At 40.8% G+C, this 15,883-nt stretch overlaps 2 protein-coding genes across 3 annotated transcripts in view; one reads left to right on the top strand and one right to left on the bottom strand.

The window, feature by feature from the left end:
* The window catches only part of LOC136748584 (protein NDRG3), a 51,244-nt gene extending 45,363 nt beyond the window's left edge, over positions 1-5,881 (bottom strand). For both annotated transcript variants that reach the window (XM_066702456.1, XM_066702457.1), the window contains exon 1: positions 5,723-5,881. The gene's annotated coding sequence lies outside the window, so the exon portion shown is untranslated. The remainder of the gene's footprint in view (positions 1-5,722) is intronic.
* A 2,193-nt stretch (positions 5,882-8,074) lies between these two features.
* edem2 (ER degradation enhancer, mannosidase alpha-like 2) lies at positions 8,075-15,385 on the top strand. Its single transcript, XM_066702455.1, has 11 exons — positions 8,075-8,298; positions 8,787-8,897; positions 8,980-9,019; positions 9,258-9,363; positions 9,538-9,663; positions 12,738-12,949; positions 13,221-13,362; positions 13,748-13,872; positions 14,034-14,178; positions 14,418-14,539; positions 14,863-15,385. Exons 1-11 carry the CDS (start codon positions 8,192-8,194, stop codon positions 15,352-15,354), a joined length of 1,728 nt encoding a protein of 575 aa, XP_066558552.1. The 5' UTR covers positions 8,075-8,191; the 3' UTR covers positions 15,355-15,385.
* The last annotated feature ends 498 nt before the right edge of the window (positions 15,386-15,883 follow it).

Genomic DNA, 15,883 nt, shown 5'->3' with positions numbered 1-15,883 from the left:
CCACTGTATTATCACAGGCCCAGTAACTACAGTGAGGGAAAAAAGTATTTGATCCCCTGCTGATGTTGTACGTTTGTCCACTGACAAAGAAATGATCAGTCTATAATTTTAATGGTAGGTGTATCTTAACAGTGAGAGACAGAATAACAGCAAAAAAATCCAGAAAAACGCATTTCAAAAAAGTTATACATTGATTTGCATGTTAATGAGGGAAATAAGTATTTGATCCCCTATCAATCAGCAAGATTTCTGGCTCCCAGGTGTCTTTTATACAGGTAACGAGCTGAGATTAGGAGCACTCTCTTAAAGGGAGTGCTCCTAATCTCAGCTCGTTACCTGTATAAAAGACACCTGTCCACAGAAGCAATCAATCAATCAGATTCCAAACTCTCCACCATGGCCAAGACCAAAGAGCTGTCCAAGGATGTCAGGGACAAGATTGTAGACCTACACAAGGCTGGAATGGGCTACAAGACCATCGCCAAGCAGCTTGGTGAGAAGGTGACAACAGTTGGTGCGATTATTCGCAAATGGAAGAAACACATTATAACTGTCAGTCTCCCTCGGTCTGGGGCTCCATGCAAGATCTCACCTCGTGGAGTTTCAATGATCATGAGAACGGTGAGGAATCAGCCCAGAACTACACAGGAGCATTCTGTTAATGATCTCAAGGCAGCTGGGACCATAGTCACCAAGAAAACAATTGGTAACACACTACGCAGTGAAGGAGTGAAATCCTGCAGCGCCCGCAAGGTCCCCCTGCTCAAGAAAGCACATGTACAGGCCCGTCTGAAGTTTGCCAATGAACATCTGAATGATTCAGAGGAGAACTGGGTGAAAGTGTTGTGGTCAGATGAGACCAAAATCAAGCTCTTTGGCATCAACTCAACTCGCCGTGTTTGGAGGAGGAGGAATGACCCCAAGAACACCATCCCCACCGTCAAACATGGAGGTGGAAACATTATGCTTTGGGGGTGTTTTTCTGCTAAGGGGACAGGACAACTGCACCGCATCAAAGGGACGATGGACGGGGCCATGTACCGTCAAATCTTGGGTGAGAACCTCCTTCCCTCAGCCAGGGCATTGAAAATGGGTCGTGGATGGGTATTCCAGCATGACAATGACCCAAAACACACAGCCAAGACAACAAAGGAGTGGCTCAAGAAGAAGCACATGAAGGTCCTGGAGTGGCCTAGCCAGTCTCCAGACCTTAATCCCATAGAAAATCTGTGGAGGGAGCTGAAGGTTGGAGTTGCCAAACGTCAGCCTCAAAACCTTAATGACTTGGAGAGGATCTGCAAAGAGGAGTGGGACAAAATCCCTCCCGAGATGTGTGCAAACCTGGTGGCCAACTACAAGAAACGTCTGACCTCTGTGATTGCCAACAAGGGTTTTGCCACCAAGTACTAAGTCGAAGGGATCAAATACTTATTTCCCTCATTAACATGCAAATCAATGTATAACTTTTTTGAAATGTGTTTTTCTGGATTTTTTTGTTGTTATTCTGTCTCTCACTGTTAAAATACACCTACCATTAAAATTATAGACTGATCATTTCTTTGTCAGTGGGCAAACGTACAAAATCAGCAGGGGATCAAATACTTTTTTCCCTCACTGTATACACCCTCCTAGAGCAGTGAAAAGGTTAAAACAATGCCCTTTGCTTACGTCACTTCAACCATGATCGCACTCAATACTTGATGAGGGCAGGAGGTATTAACTCAACAATTCCTAAGGTTCAGGTCTCTACGGTAGAAAGGAAGGGAAAACAAATCACGAGGACAAACTGTTGAATGAAGCGCAGATGACTTACAGCTCCAAGTACAGTGCAGCAGCAATGACGCTCCGTCCTCAACACACTGACTCAGATTCCACTGGCTGGCGGTCATGGATCTAATATTAGATAATTTCCAAAATTAAAGAAAGGAAAGGCGGCTGCCCAGTAATTTGTAGGTGTGTGCTTTTTCTGGACACTTAACTTAACCTAACGGGGCCCCATGAGACACCCTGTCTGGTGCTGTGGTCAACACTTGGCGATGAGTCACTGTGACATTGAGATATGAGGCTGCTCAGGGATGTACCGTCTCCATTTTAGTTGCTTTCCTCAGATTTCAGCCACTGTGAATTAATCTTTTTCAGCACACACACACAAGAATTGTCTTTGTGCAGTTAAAAACCAAGGCGCAGAAAACTACATTAAAATTCTGAACAAATCCCATGTCAATTAGTACAGCATGCTTGGTTTTTCGGTGCAATCTCTAAATCAGCCATAGCAAGGTTCATTAAAAATGAAGAATAACACTTTTACTTGCCATTCTGTTAATCCTCAAATGTTTCATTATTAGCTGAATGGCCTTTACTTCTGCTTGCTTTTTTGCAATGTCATTACTAGTTAAAGCTGTCAAGTAGCACCAACAAAAGACAAATTAATATTGTATATACAAGTTAATTAAATTCTTCATCTCTCAAGCTTCTATCCCTTTTTCAAACACATATAACCCAAAATCCATCACTACGCATTACATGGATGAAAACATCATGCTCTGTTCCACTACAACCGCAACCAAAACCTATTCTTTACCAGCCATTTTATGTGTGCCTTTAAAATAACAATGCTTGTGGTCCTGAAATGTGCCTTTGAAAATCAGGTCTCTCTTCCCAGCAAGCACTTCAGGAATCAACACACCTGCTGTGCTCAGACCACATAGATGCACCTGCACCATTCAGCAATCATTGGCCCTAAAACATACCAGTCTGGATTGCACGCATTTCCTTTCTCGGCAACAGATGATTAAATTAGCTTAAATGTAGTGCACCAATAATAAAAGCATCAAACCATAATTTCACTCGTAACTCACATGATGAATTAAGTCATCTATTCTCAGAGTGCTATTCAGCAATCTGTACTGTGTCATGTCCTAGTGTTTATAGCATAGATTGCTTTTACTGTGTGCCAGACAGGTAGCATGCCTTCTCCATTGGCGATTGTGTTTGAGCTGAAGATCTTCTGCGGTCTGTCATCACAAAAGGCTCCAGATGTGGAGACTGGCACTTTAGTGTAGCTTTAAACCTTTGTCATGTGTTCCTTGCCACTGCTCAGCTAACTTCAGCCGGCCCAAAAGTCAAAGGACATTCAAACCCAGATATATTACAGCCTTCAAATGCAATGTGGAAAAGTTTTCAATTAACTGCCATAGATTAGCTGTTATGACCCCTCCTGTGACAAAACTAAACAAAGCTCCCAAGAGCATTCTTCCTATGTAGTGGAAATGTACACCTCCCGTTTCCATGTCAAGTACAGAGATCTTATGCAACAGTCAAAACTGTCTTTGACCAATCATTCATTCTTTCTGTGTACAGAAAAGCAAGAGAATCATAAATGATGATGCTCTCTTTTTTTTAATATTCAGCGCTCTGTTTAACAGATAAACAATTCAAACTACCCTGTTGTTTGATTTCAACTTCCACTTGTCTGCTTCATTTGATAGTGGGCTTGCGCTACAGTGAAAGACAGTTTTGTACCATCATGCATTATACAGGCTCTATCAACAGAGAGAAGACAGCAGCTGTCACAAATATAACACGAGTAGGTCTCAATTCATGGAAATGCACACAGCCTCTGACTGCCAATAACTGTTTACTAGCCCTCATTTCATGTGATGATCCCGCATTACAGAATTTGAGTGACCTGGAAAGGGATCCAAATGAGAAACAGCTCAAGAACAGCTTAGTAATTGTTTGCAATTAACTTACAGATTTTTCTCTCCTATCCTGATTCGCTTTTCCTCTTGGTAAACAACACAACAGTCCAAAACATGGAAAGCAGCAAGAGCACGTAATGAGACCAGGGAGGGACAAAAGCCGATCTGTACTTCTTCAAACAGTCCATAAGTGTTTAATATATATTCTAGGAACATACTGATTCACGGGAGGAAAAGGCAGTCTACTCTTCTTTATATAAAGCCTCCTTACAGTGTTGTAATGGCAACTCTTTTGAGTGCAAAGTATGTGGGGAAAACCTGTGGTTTGGTGAGCACTCAAAAGTTTATTTTTAACTTTCACATTACATACTTTGACTTAATGAGATCTAATACCTGGGCCTGAAAACCTCCATCTATTACCTTTTAGAATGGGATGGTTTTATTCATTTTCATATTATTTTTACTGAATTCAAAATGAACCTCAGGATTGTAATACTCATGTTTATAGGGCCTAGTGATTAGGCACTGGGGGAGAAATGAACGATCATTTGTAATGAATGAAAAAGCACAGCCTCTCACCTGCTGTTTTGGGCTGAGGGGTCGGTGTTGACCTGGGCACATGCACACAAACAGCCCTGGAGCAGCCATTTAATCACTCTTGTTATGTGTAAACACGGTCTGTGATAACAATCGCAGTGCCCAATCTTGATGTAATTTAGGTACACCTGCTTTTAAAACCTTGGTAAAATATGTTAATAATAGCAAAGGCACACTGATCAGGAGTCCGAGTTTCATGAGGGACAAAGCTGAACTTCATCACACGTAGTACATGTATGTATGTACGTCCCAGATCCAGACACGAACATTATTTTGCATGACAAAATCTTAATAAAGAAACACAAACATCATTACAGTTGCAATGATGATTTTCATTCTGTTGACTAAGTCAATTAGTGGTTGCATGTTTTCTACCTTCATAAAACACTTAAGAATTAGAAATCTAATGGGCGAGATTGCTCCTGCTGGGAAATGAAATCTACGCACATTGGTGAAGATTTCCTCCAAATCCAAACAGCTTTAGGGGGGAAAGGTATATATACAAACAGCAGTACCTTTAAGAAACACGTTTTAATACTGCTCAAAATGATTCCTTGTATAATATGCATTAACTGTAGGCTGTATTCAATATGTATGCTATTTGTTGGATGTTTAAATCGATGAGGACTTCCCCATACAGTGGCGCATGAAGCCTTTGGTGGCGTTCGCCTTGCGCAGATTTCCGCAGCTCTGCGCGGCTCCGCCAATGGGATCGATGGAATTCTGCAGATCTGCGCAGAACTGCGGGCATCTGCGCCACACGAACACGACCTCTCATTCAAACAGGCTACGGTATACATGCATCTTAATGTAGACCTCTCGCATACACTTACACAACGTTAAAACAATAATGCGTTATTGTAGTACAACAGACATTACAGTCGAGGTGTGTAGTAGACTTCACTAGGACCACCAGTTTGCTAGGGACAGATTGTGGTGGTTTAATCCGAGCCATAAAGCAGCTGTGTCGCTCTAATCCAGTCCAAGTCAATGCAGACGAGACAACGATCATTTTCACACGACCGAAATTGCATCACAAAAAGACAATGTTGTTCTCAAACACATACACATCAATCACTCCGACAGTACACACGCAACAGCATTACCTAAATACGTTAGGCTGATTTTACGGATTCGCCGATTAAAAACAATAATATATATATTATGTTTAATTGCTTTGTGGACGGCGATTATATTTTTGAGGATTGATTATTTAGGCAATCTAATAGCCGCATTAGCACATTCAAAAATAATAAAGCAACGGGAACACTGTCGTGCTGAAGAAAGCAATGCATTTCCACACTGTACATCGCCGTGAGCACAACACACTGCAATGGAAAATAAAGTCTGTGCTGAGGGAACAACATCTGCATTTAGCAGCTGATGGTGTATAATGTGGTGGAAATATCACTTGTCCTACTCACCGGTTGATTAGACTGCTACAGAATCCCGTTTACTTTCAAATCCCCGGAAAAAATGGGTACTTTGTACAGATTCCCGATGTGCTCTTCCTCCTTCTTCCAGCGCACGCTTCCCTGTTGCAGTGTCAACTTCAGCCCCGGCGCCGCTCTCCTCGACGGGCGGAACTGCAGTGCACGGCGTCGCCGGCAGAGGGCAGCCGCCGGAGCGCACACACTCACGCCGAGGCGCCCCCACAGACATGCGCATTTGACACCCAACGTGCCGCGGTGCTTTGCCCAATGCCCACAACACTGGAGCCCATTCAAAAGGGTGACATAGAAAGACAATTAGCAGACATTAAGTATACAATCACAATCGTGTCAGCATGCATGTGATGGCATTCAACGAAATGAAATGCAAATGCCAGCTATGGGATATCGAAAAAGAAAGGTTGATGAAACGTTGAATATATATCACTGTAGAGCTTATGTTCTCAGCTGAAGCTCAGATGTATACAAATATTTCCTACTGGAGTAAATTCAGATTTAAATACATTATTCATTACAGTATTGCGATTGCCCATTTTTATGGAGATATGGGTTAATTGTAATTATATCAACACGCCTGCTGTGCTCAGACCACGTAGATGCACCTGCACCATTCAGCAATCATTGGCCCTAAAACATACCATTCTGGATTGCACGCATTTCCTTTCTTAGCAACAGATGATTAAATTAGCTTAAATGAACAGCATAGCACCAATAATAAAAGCATCAAACCATAATTTCACTCGTAACTCACATGATGAATTAAGTCATCTATTCTCAGAGTGCTATTCAGCAATCTGTACTGTGTCATGTCCTAGTGTTTATAGCATAGATTGCTTTTACTGTGTGCCAGACAGGTAGCATGCCTTCTCCATTGGCGATTGTGTTTGAGCTGAAGATCTTCTGCGGTCTGTCATCACAAAAGGCTCCAGATGTGGAGACTGGCACTTTAGTGTAGCTTTAAACCTTTGTCATGTGTTCCTTGCCACTGCTCAGCTAACTTCAGCCGGCCCAAAAGTCAAAGGACATTCAAACCCAGATATATTACAGCCTTCAAATGCAATGTGGAAAAGTTTTCAATTAACTGCCATAGATTAGCTGTTATGACCCCTCCTGTGACAAAACTAAACAAAGCTCCCAAGAGCATTCTTCCTATGTAGTGGAAATGTACACCTCCCGTTTCCATGTCAAGTACAGAGATCTTATGCAACAGTCAAAACTGTCTTTGACCAATCATTCATTCTTTCTGTGTACAGAAAAGCAAGAGAATCATAAATGATGATGCTCTCTTTTTTTTAATATTCAGCGCTCTGTTTAACAGATAAACAATTCAAACTACCCTGTTGTTTGATTTCAACTTCCACTTGTCTGCTTCATTTGATAGTGGGCTTGCGCTACAGTGAAAGACAGTTTTGTACCATCATGCATTATACAGGCTCTATCAACAGAGAGAAGACAGCAGCTGTCACAAATATAACACGAGTAGTGGGCTTGTGCTACAGTGAAATAATATGGGTTAATTATATATATATATATGTGTGTGTGAGAGAGAGAGAGAGAGAGAGAGAGAGAGAGAGAGAGAGAGAGAGAGAAATAAATAAATGCATAAATATTTATTAAAAAAGGTAAACAAAGCAACAGACAGCTGCTACATGTCTCAGTACGTTGTGTGCTGTTGCCCCAGTTCTTAATATATTAACACAGAAAAGAGGGATTATGTGATTAAAGCCACACACTGCTGTTCCCTAGTTTTCCAATCACATCAATTTCCAATTACCTATGAAGTCATGCCCAATGACTGACACATCTTGTTTTGAATCTGTTACACACAATACTTTTTTGTATTTCTCCATGCTTCTCATTTGAAAAGTTGTTTTTAAATGATTCCATTTCACAACAGCACGTCAGTATGTGAATTATTTTATTCTCACTATAGTATTATACCATTGCAATATATTATAACGTCCCCAATATGAGGTCTGCTAAATAAATGAGTTATTAGTATATGTCAGACATTTGATTTTGTCTGTGTGTGTCCAGTCATTGGTAAGAGTAAGACCGATGGGTGAGTTGAAATAAATGAATACGTACATGGACATTTATCTATTTAAGTATTCATTGATGGATTTTTTTCAACGTGTATTCATGCATTTATTTATTTCAACATTGATTGATTGATTGATTCTTTTCTCTATTTATGATTAATGTTGGCGTGGGTAGTCAGCAGGCTTATAGAGGTTATTCAGCACTGGCCCTTTAAATGCAGTCATTTCGAAAGAAACCCGTTAGTGTTGCGCATGCGCAGCGTGTACGCCAAGCACTTCCGGATATACATTGTAAACATTTGACAGAGTTGCTGCTTCGCGGAGAGGCAGTAGTTTCCAGACCATATTGCTGCTGCATTCAGGAGTTTGATTTCATTGCCTCCACGTTTCTGCTTTCTAAATGTTGAAGTGCCTGTCCACAGCGATTCTGTGTGTCATTTATGTCTTGCCAATCCCATACAATGTCAAGGGAAAAGACTTTACAGAACAGGAAATGGCACAATACAGGTTCGTTCTGCATTACCTGGTCTTCTCTTAAATGTGACAATAGCTACGGTAGCTGTTTCAGGTTTACAAATATAAACCAATATATAAACTCGTAGTATTATTATTAAACACGATAAAAACAGCTAAATGTCGAATTCATAATCAGTATAACGATTTCATACTTACACACTGTCCACCACAGATTGTTATTTGTCTGGCACCTGAATGTATTACAGTATGGATACTTTAACTAAAGAGAGGGGCAAGTGTACGTTGTTGTGATGTCCTGCTCTAATCATTAAGTTTGGAAGTTCATTGGTTAAAGACACTACATCATCGTCTGTACTCTTTGAGTCAGTTTGGAAAATATTGAAATTTGGTTTTGGGTTACATGCCTAAAATTTAGGGATCACTTCTGATTATCCCTCATGGTCATGAGTACATTCTCCTCGTTTTCTTGTAGGTTGTCATGTGAGTGTTTTAAAGATCTGTTGCCTTCATTCTTGCAGGGAAAGAATCAAAGCCATGTTTTATCATGCCTACAACAGTTACCTAGACAACGCGTTTCCTTATGATGAGCTGCGACCTTTGACCTGCGATGGACAAGACACGTGGGGCAGGTATGTCTGTTCCATTTGAATCAGATCCCCCCCCCCCCCGCTGTTTTTAATATAATAATGTGACATTTTTCATCTCCTATAGCTTTTCTCTGACGTTGATTGATGCACTTGACACTCTGCTGGTGAGTTCGCTTTTTTGTACAAGTATACAATTATCAACCTTTTCTAATTTTGTCATTAGAACATATAATGAGTCAATGCACTGGCTTCAAACTACTTGGGGATGTTGTAAGTATTTGCCACAATACAATTTCGTTGCATTATGTTCTTCCGTTTCTGTATCTTGCAAGGTCTAAACACAGTAAATTCCATTAGCTCCCTTGTGGCTTTCCGTAATGATGAGTCACTTTCTGTTTCTAGATTTTGGGAAACAATACAGAGTTTCAGAGAGTGGCATCTCTGCTACAGGATACCGTGGACTTTGACATTGATGTCAATGCATCTGTGTTTGAAACCAATATCCGAGGTGAGACCAAAGACTTACATACATATTTATATATTAAAAAAGTTAATTTATCTTTGTGGTCTACTGGAATTGTAATGTACTTTGCTTTATAACCCATATTGTTAGGACTCTCCTGTGATTTCTGTTAATTGTTTGCAGAATGCAGATGTAGTCTATTTGCTCTCTCTTCTGTAGTGGTGGGAGGCCTGCTCTCAGCCCACATGTTGTCAAAGAAAGCTGGGATAGAGCTGGAGGCAGGCTGGCCCTGTTCGGGACCTCTTCTCAGGATGGCTGAAGAAGCTGCTCGTAAACTCCTGCCTGGTGAGTAGAGATTTAAATATGTTGCTTGTCTTCAATTCTGTATGAAGTGTAAAAAATCAATATTAAATGAATAACTTTTAGGGAACATTTGATCATATTTTGCTAGTTATGTTTAATAACAATAACAGATAAACATAATGGAAAGTTCTTCCCAACACTGTTGCTGAAGTTCACACAAATGTGTTGCATTTGTAGGTTGCTTTTTCTTTCACCCTTCTGTCCAGTTCATCCCATGTTTTGGGTAATTATCTTGCTGTAGGATGAACCCCTGACCAACTAGGCATATACCAGAGGGTATTTATTGCATGGCGCTGCAAAATGCTGTGGTTTTGGTTCAGGGTGCCACTCACTCTGTGAAAATTGCCGACTCTGGATCCAGCAAGAGAGCCCCATACCATCACCTCCTCCATGTTCAACAGTAGGTGTCACATTGAGGAACCATCCTTTCACCTAAACGACGATGTACAAAAACCCTGCGTGATGAACCAAAGATTTCAATTTTTTGATTAATCGGTCCATAAGACCTTCTTCCAGCCGTCAGGAGTCCACTAGCGGTGATTCATGGCCCAGGCAAGCCTCTTTTTCTTATTATGCCATCTTAGAAATGGCTTTCTTACTGCCACTCGACCTGTCACACCTGCAGCTCAAAGTCTTCTCTTCACAGTTGAAACAGACTTGCTTACTTCGACCAGTGTTAAGCTGTGCTTGAAGCTGTTGTCCTGTGAGCCGCCTATCACGCAAGCTGTTGACTCTCAGAAACTTGATTCTGTTGTGGCTTTGGGTCTGCCAGACCTCTTGCTGTCAGAGTTTCCTCCAGTTTCAAAGTGCCTTTGTTGGTGTAGGAAACTGTACTTACAAACTGTGCTTAAAGTTCAATAAAAATTGGAAAAATGGCAGTGTTCTAAAACTTTTGACCAGTAGTGTACAGTAGTACAAATAATTTGTTTAGCTGAACCTACTGGGAGAACTACATTGGAGGGTCAGAGAGGTCTTCAATATGTACATTATACTGTTACATTTGATCTGGTTACAATTGTTCATTATTCATTATCAACATGAAATGGTTACTCTAAGCAATTTCTTGATCACTGTGTATTACTACAGCAGCTAGTAAAGCCAAAACCCATCACTTGTATGGTTGTTACATCACAGTATGTATGCCAGACACTGATGAACTCTGTGTATTATACATTGTGGGAACAGAGTAAATATTTTTTTTCTGGTGTTGGGGGCAGGATTATATTTGCCTGAAATACATTTATCAGAAAACTGTTTGTTTCTGATGTTGCTGCTGTTTCTTCTAATTCAAATCCTTTCAGACAACGTAACTCCAACAACAAATTATCATCCAACCATTATGTCTGCAAAACGCTGCTGCAGAAGTGACTCTGGCTCCTGTTTCAAAATCTATGGAGATCATTTTCTCAGCTTAAGTGTATTTACCCATAATCCATCTAGACAGAAGCCAGGAACTGCTTGTTTCCTTTAGAAGTGGGTGTTACCATAGATGTGTTCATTTGTCTTCTTCTGGTTAAAGTTTGACCGGTGGATGATGCAATCCCCAGTGACAGAGGTCAGGGGGAAACTGAGATACAGAAACCTGAGGTGGAGCTTGTGAGGCATGAAAATAATCAGGGGGAAAGAAATCTTTCAATGATGTAACTAAAACCATTCCAGTAAAATTAAACCCAATTTATAAATTAATGGGGGAAAAGGCAAAGTATTAAGCTAGAAAGGTTTTCAATTATGATGAACGTGTTATTTTGAAAGAGCTGTCATAATATCATATTATCTGATACCCTGACGCCTGGTTTATTATTAATGAGACATTGGTGTTACTGGGCATGTAATATTGACAGGATTTTGCCCCATGTTCTTGGGGCAGAAGAAATCTATATGTCTTGGGATGTTAGTGTACTGCTAGGTCCAGAATCCTTGTCATCAGGACAGCTCTGACCTTCAAAGTACAGCCTTAGAGTGAACAGCACAAACAACTACTGTTTTCATGTGATTACGTGTCTGTTAGCACTGCTCATTCTTTTACACACCAACTTTTACAATTACGCCTCTTGTAAAAACAAGGCTTTTGTGTGTCTGAGATCTTTCCTGTTTTCTTGCCCTAATTCATTTTGGCAGATATTTCATATTCTTAGTTCCCTCTGTCTAACCGTTATCTTGGTGTTTAAAATCAAGGTGTCCTTGAATTTTCCCACCAGACACTTAAAAGACTAAGACTGGGTGGACTTGCCAGCTAAGCATTTTATAGAGCCAAATTATGAGTTTTCTTACTGCTGCTAGGTCACATGATTTATTGTAGAAATTAAAACCTAGAAACTGTCACTGTGACCTTTTTTTTTTTTTCTTTTTTCTTTGTGTAATAGAGAGGGAGATTACATGCAGTATCTGAAACTTAAAGCTGTGAGAATGCAGTGACTGTTTTGGATATTTAAAATCTGATCTAATTATATCTTCATGTTTATATTGTTTGTGATGTTTTATTCCTATGATGCAATACTGGTTTTCTCCTTAATATGGATTGTTATTTTTGAAGTTTTAAAAACACTTTAGTTTTAAAACACTGTACTTTTCATGTTATGCAATATTGTAATTGCAAATATTTCAAAATAGAGACCAAGAACATTTGGCAAATCTGTACATTTTGTCTTTTCTGCAGCTGTACAAAAAAGTGTGCTAAGCCAAAGGATTACCCATCGTTGTTTCACTGCACAGTTAAATTAATTAATTATTGATGTCCCTTGGGGAACAGCTTTATCAGTATCTTCAAGCTAATGTCAGAAATGTCAGAAAATGACCTTGACTGAATATGTGTAATAGGCATTTAATTTTTTATCTTAAAATGCTTCACATTCTATTCTGGTCAGTGCTGTAATAAGCTATAATTATTATAGTTTACAATAGTGATTGACAATGTGTGTGAGGGTTTTCGCTGAAATTTGCACCAAACTCTGTGACTGTCGTGTCACAATGCTGTTTGGCTTGCAGCCCCAGTACTTTGACAGAGATGGAACAGTGTTGTGTGCCTACATTCTGATTCACATTCTGCTCCCATTCAGCATTCCAGACACCCACTGGGATGCCATATGGCACCGTCAACATGCTGCTGGGCGTCAACCCCACCGAGACACCTGTGACCTGCACCGCGGGGGTTGGCACCTTCATCCTGGAGTTCTCTGCCCTGAGCAGGCTCACTGGGGACCCCGTCTTCGAGGACGTGGCCCGCAAAGCCCTGCGGGGACTCTGGAACACACGCTCCAACATCGGCCTGGTGAGAGAGAGAACTCAGTCCACTGGGGGTCACTTTACCACAACTTTGTATCACAGGCCAGAAACTGAATACTATGTTGGTGTCAGGCTTCTTAATTGTTATCTCTTCATGAAATGAAGATTTTAATTTGATAGAAATGGTCTACAGTTTCAATGAAGTTGTTGTGTACTGTGCACAGTAACAGTAAGTTCGGTCATCGCATTAGGATTAGATTTTGTTCTGGGCTAGAGTTAGGGTTGACTTCTTCTGTGTCCTGCTCTGTGCTCCTCAGGTAGGAAACCACATTGACGTGATCAGCTCAAAGTGGGTGGCACAGGACGCCGGGATAGGGGCGGGCGTGGATTCCTACTTTGAGTACCTGGTGAAGGGGGCCATCATGCTGCAAGACGAGGAGCTGCTGTCTATGTTCTCAGGTGAGAGGACACATCCTGGGTTCAGCCGTGCTTCTCAACTTGTCATTTCACCTTGGTTACCCTTCATTTAAATGTAATTTCTCACCAGGTGTCACTTTTGTTTTCCATGGTTTGGAATCATTATTTTTCATTACAACTAGACCTTCTGCATGAATGTTGACTCTAATGCATGTTAAATATTTTGTGCATGGCATAATAGCACCATCTGTTGGCCACTGTCTGAACATTACATGTATGAAAATTAACCTCTTTAACATGGTACACATACATATCCTGAAATAAATATAATAAATCACAAAATTACTGTAAATATATACCGGTATATATAAAATAACTCAATGTCTTGCTGTCTGTGGTGTTACTGTTTATTACCTTTTCTTTACAGAGTACGACACAGCCATTAGAAACTACACCAAGTTTGATGACTGGTACCTCTGGGTTCAGATGCACAAAGGAACTGTTTCCATGCCAGTCTTTCAGTCACTAGAGGCTTTTTGGCCTGGGCTACAGGTGAAATATTAATACAAACACTAAAGTCTACTGCTTATCACAGCCCCCTGTGCTTTCAGATCAAGCAAAGTTTCAGGGGAATGTGATGAGCATTTCGCCAAAACATATCAAACTGAAAAGATAACAGTCCAGTTACCAAGCTATTGGTGTTTTTATTTCAGAGCCTGATCGGGGATATAGACAATGCCATGAAAACATTTCACAATTATTACACCGTGTGGAAGCAGTTTGGAGGCCTGCCCGAGTTCTACAGCATCCCACAGGGATACACCGTGGATAAGAGGGAGGGCTACCCATTGCGTCCAGGTATGCCCATGGCCACTTCAGGTTACAGTGGTGTTGACTGTGTATTATTATTATTGTATTTGTAATTAATTACCTGACACCAGAAGTAATTGTGATTAAATGTGGAGATAAAGAACTGTAAATGAGGGGTAATCTGTCACCTCCCAATGAGATGCAGTATAGCAGAATGTGTAATTGCTACTGATTCTTAGTTTTGTGTAATATGCCAATGTGTGTGTGTTGTGTATGTATCTCCTCAGAGCTGATAGAGAGTGCGATGTACCTTTACCGGGCCACTGGAGACCCCACCCTGCTGGAGCTAGGTCGGGACGCGGTGGAGTCCATCGAGAAAATCAGCCGTGTGGACTGCGGCTTTGCTACTGTGAGTGCAGATTGGAGCCCAGCTGTAGCTTGAAACATAAAACTCCACTATAAAATATTGCACCTGTATTAGAAATAATCTGTATAGTGTATCCATACGTAATTGCTCTTACTCCACCCATTTATTTAATTTTACATTAATAAAAGAGGAGAAACTAAATTATATGGCTTTTACCGTAGTCAAGGATGGATATCTGTGCTCTCTTCAGGGAGAACATTAAAGGATAGATCTTTCATTCATAGTTAAGGCTTCTCTTCTGTTCCGAGTAGATTTAATAACTAACAACCTCTATTTATGTATGTGCCATATGCCATCTTTCCCAGGTGAAGGATGTACGAGATCACAAGCTGGACAACCGTATGGAGTCCTTCTTCTTAGCTGAGACAGTCAAGTACCTCTACCTGCTTTTTGATCCCGAGAACTTCCTGCACAACAGTGGCTCTGAGTTTGACACTGTCAGTGGGCCTCAGGGAGACTGTGTCCTGGGTGCTGGAGGGTACGTCTTCAATACAGAAGCCCACCCACTGGACCCTGCCACTCTTCACTGCTGTAGTCAGGGACAGGCTGAGCGCCAGGAACTGCAGGAGCTCCTCATGAGCCTGACACAGCCCCCCAAGCCACCTCCGACCCACGCTGACACGGGAACAGCAGCACAAGGAAGTCCAGAAGGAAATGACCTGCCGAGACGGACCTTCACAGAAAGTATTGCCCTCAAAAATGGAGGGAGACGGAAAGCTCCAGTTCTCACCTGCCCCATGCAGCCTTTCAGCTCCAAACTCTCCATACTGGGCCAGGTGTTCACTGACAATACGTGATTGCTAAGAATAAAGTTTGTTTTTATTTATACAGATGTGTATTGTGTGTTTTTCTGGTGTTCTGTTATTTTTAATTAAATTTTTTGCCTGGTGTCCATTAATTCTGCGAACTTAATTGTCTAAGCAAATATTCTGCATGGGGAAGCGGCACAAAAATTTAATTTATTTATTTGTAAGTAGTTAATTTCTAGTTAAGTTTACTTTGGTCATTAGAGCAATTTTTGGAATGCCACTAAAATTGTAAATCGCATCTTTCAGGGGTTAATAATCTAGTGAACGGAAGAATTACTATACCTACAACTGATCCATACTGAACACAAGCATTCGGCACTTTTGCTTTGATAACAGCTCCTGTGCTGTGAAGGATGAATGTATTGGCATGATATAGACTGGTCATCTAATTCATAATGTGACGTAACCTGGATTAAAAAATATTCTTCTCTGTTTATATTACAAACTCAATATGTCTGTGTATTAATATGAAACAGTTCCCCTGTGTGGAGATTTGCAAGGAAGCAAAAGAAAATGT

The sequence above is a fragment of the Amia ocellicauda genome, chromosome 4 (assembly GCF_036373705.1).
Source record: "Amia ocellicauda isolate fAmiCal2 chromosome 4, fAmiCal2.hap1, whole genome shotgun sequence".
NCBI lineage: Eukaryota > Metazoa > Chordata > Actinopteri > Amiiformes > Amiidae > Amia > Amia ocellicauda.
The sequence above is the reverse complement of the archived record's forward strand: the minus strand, read 5'-3'. Positions and strand labels throughout refer to the sequence as shown.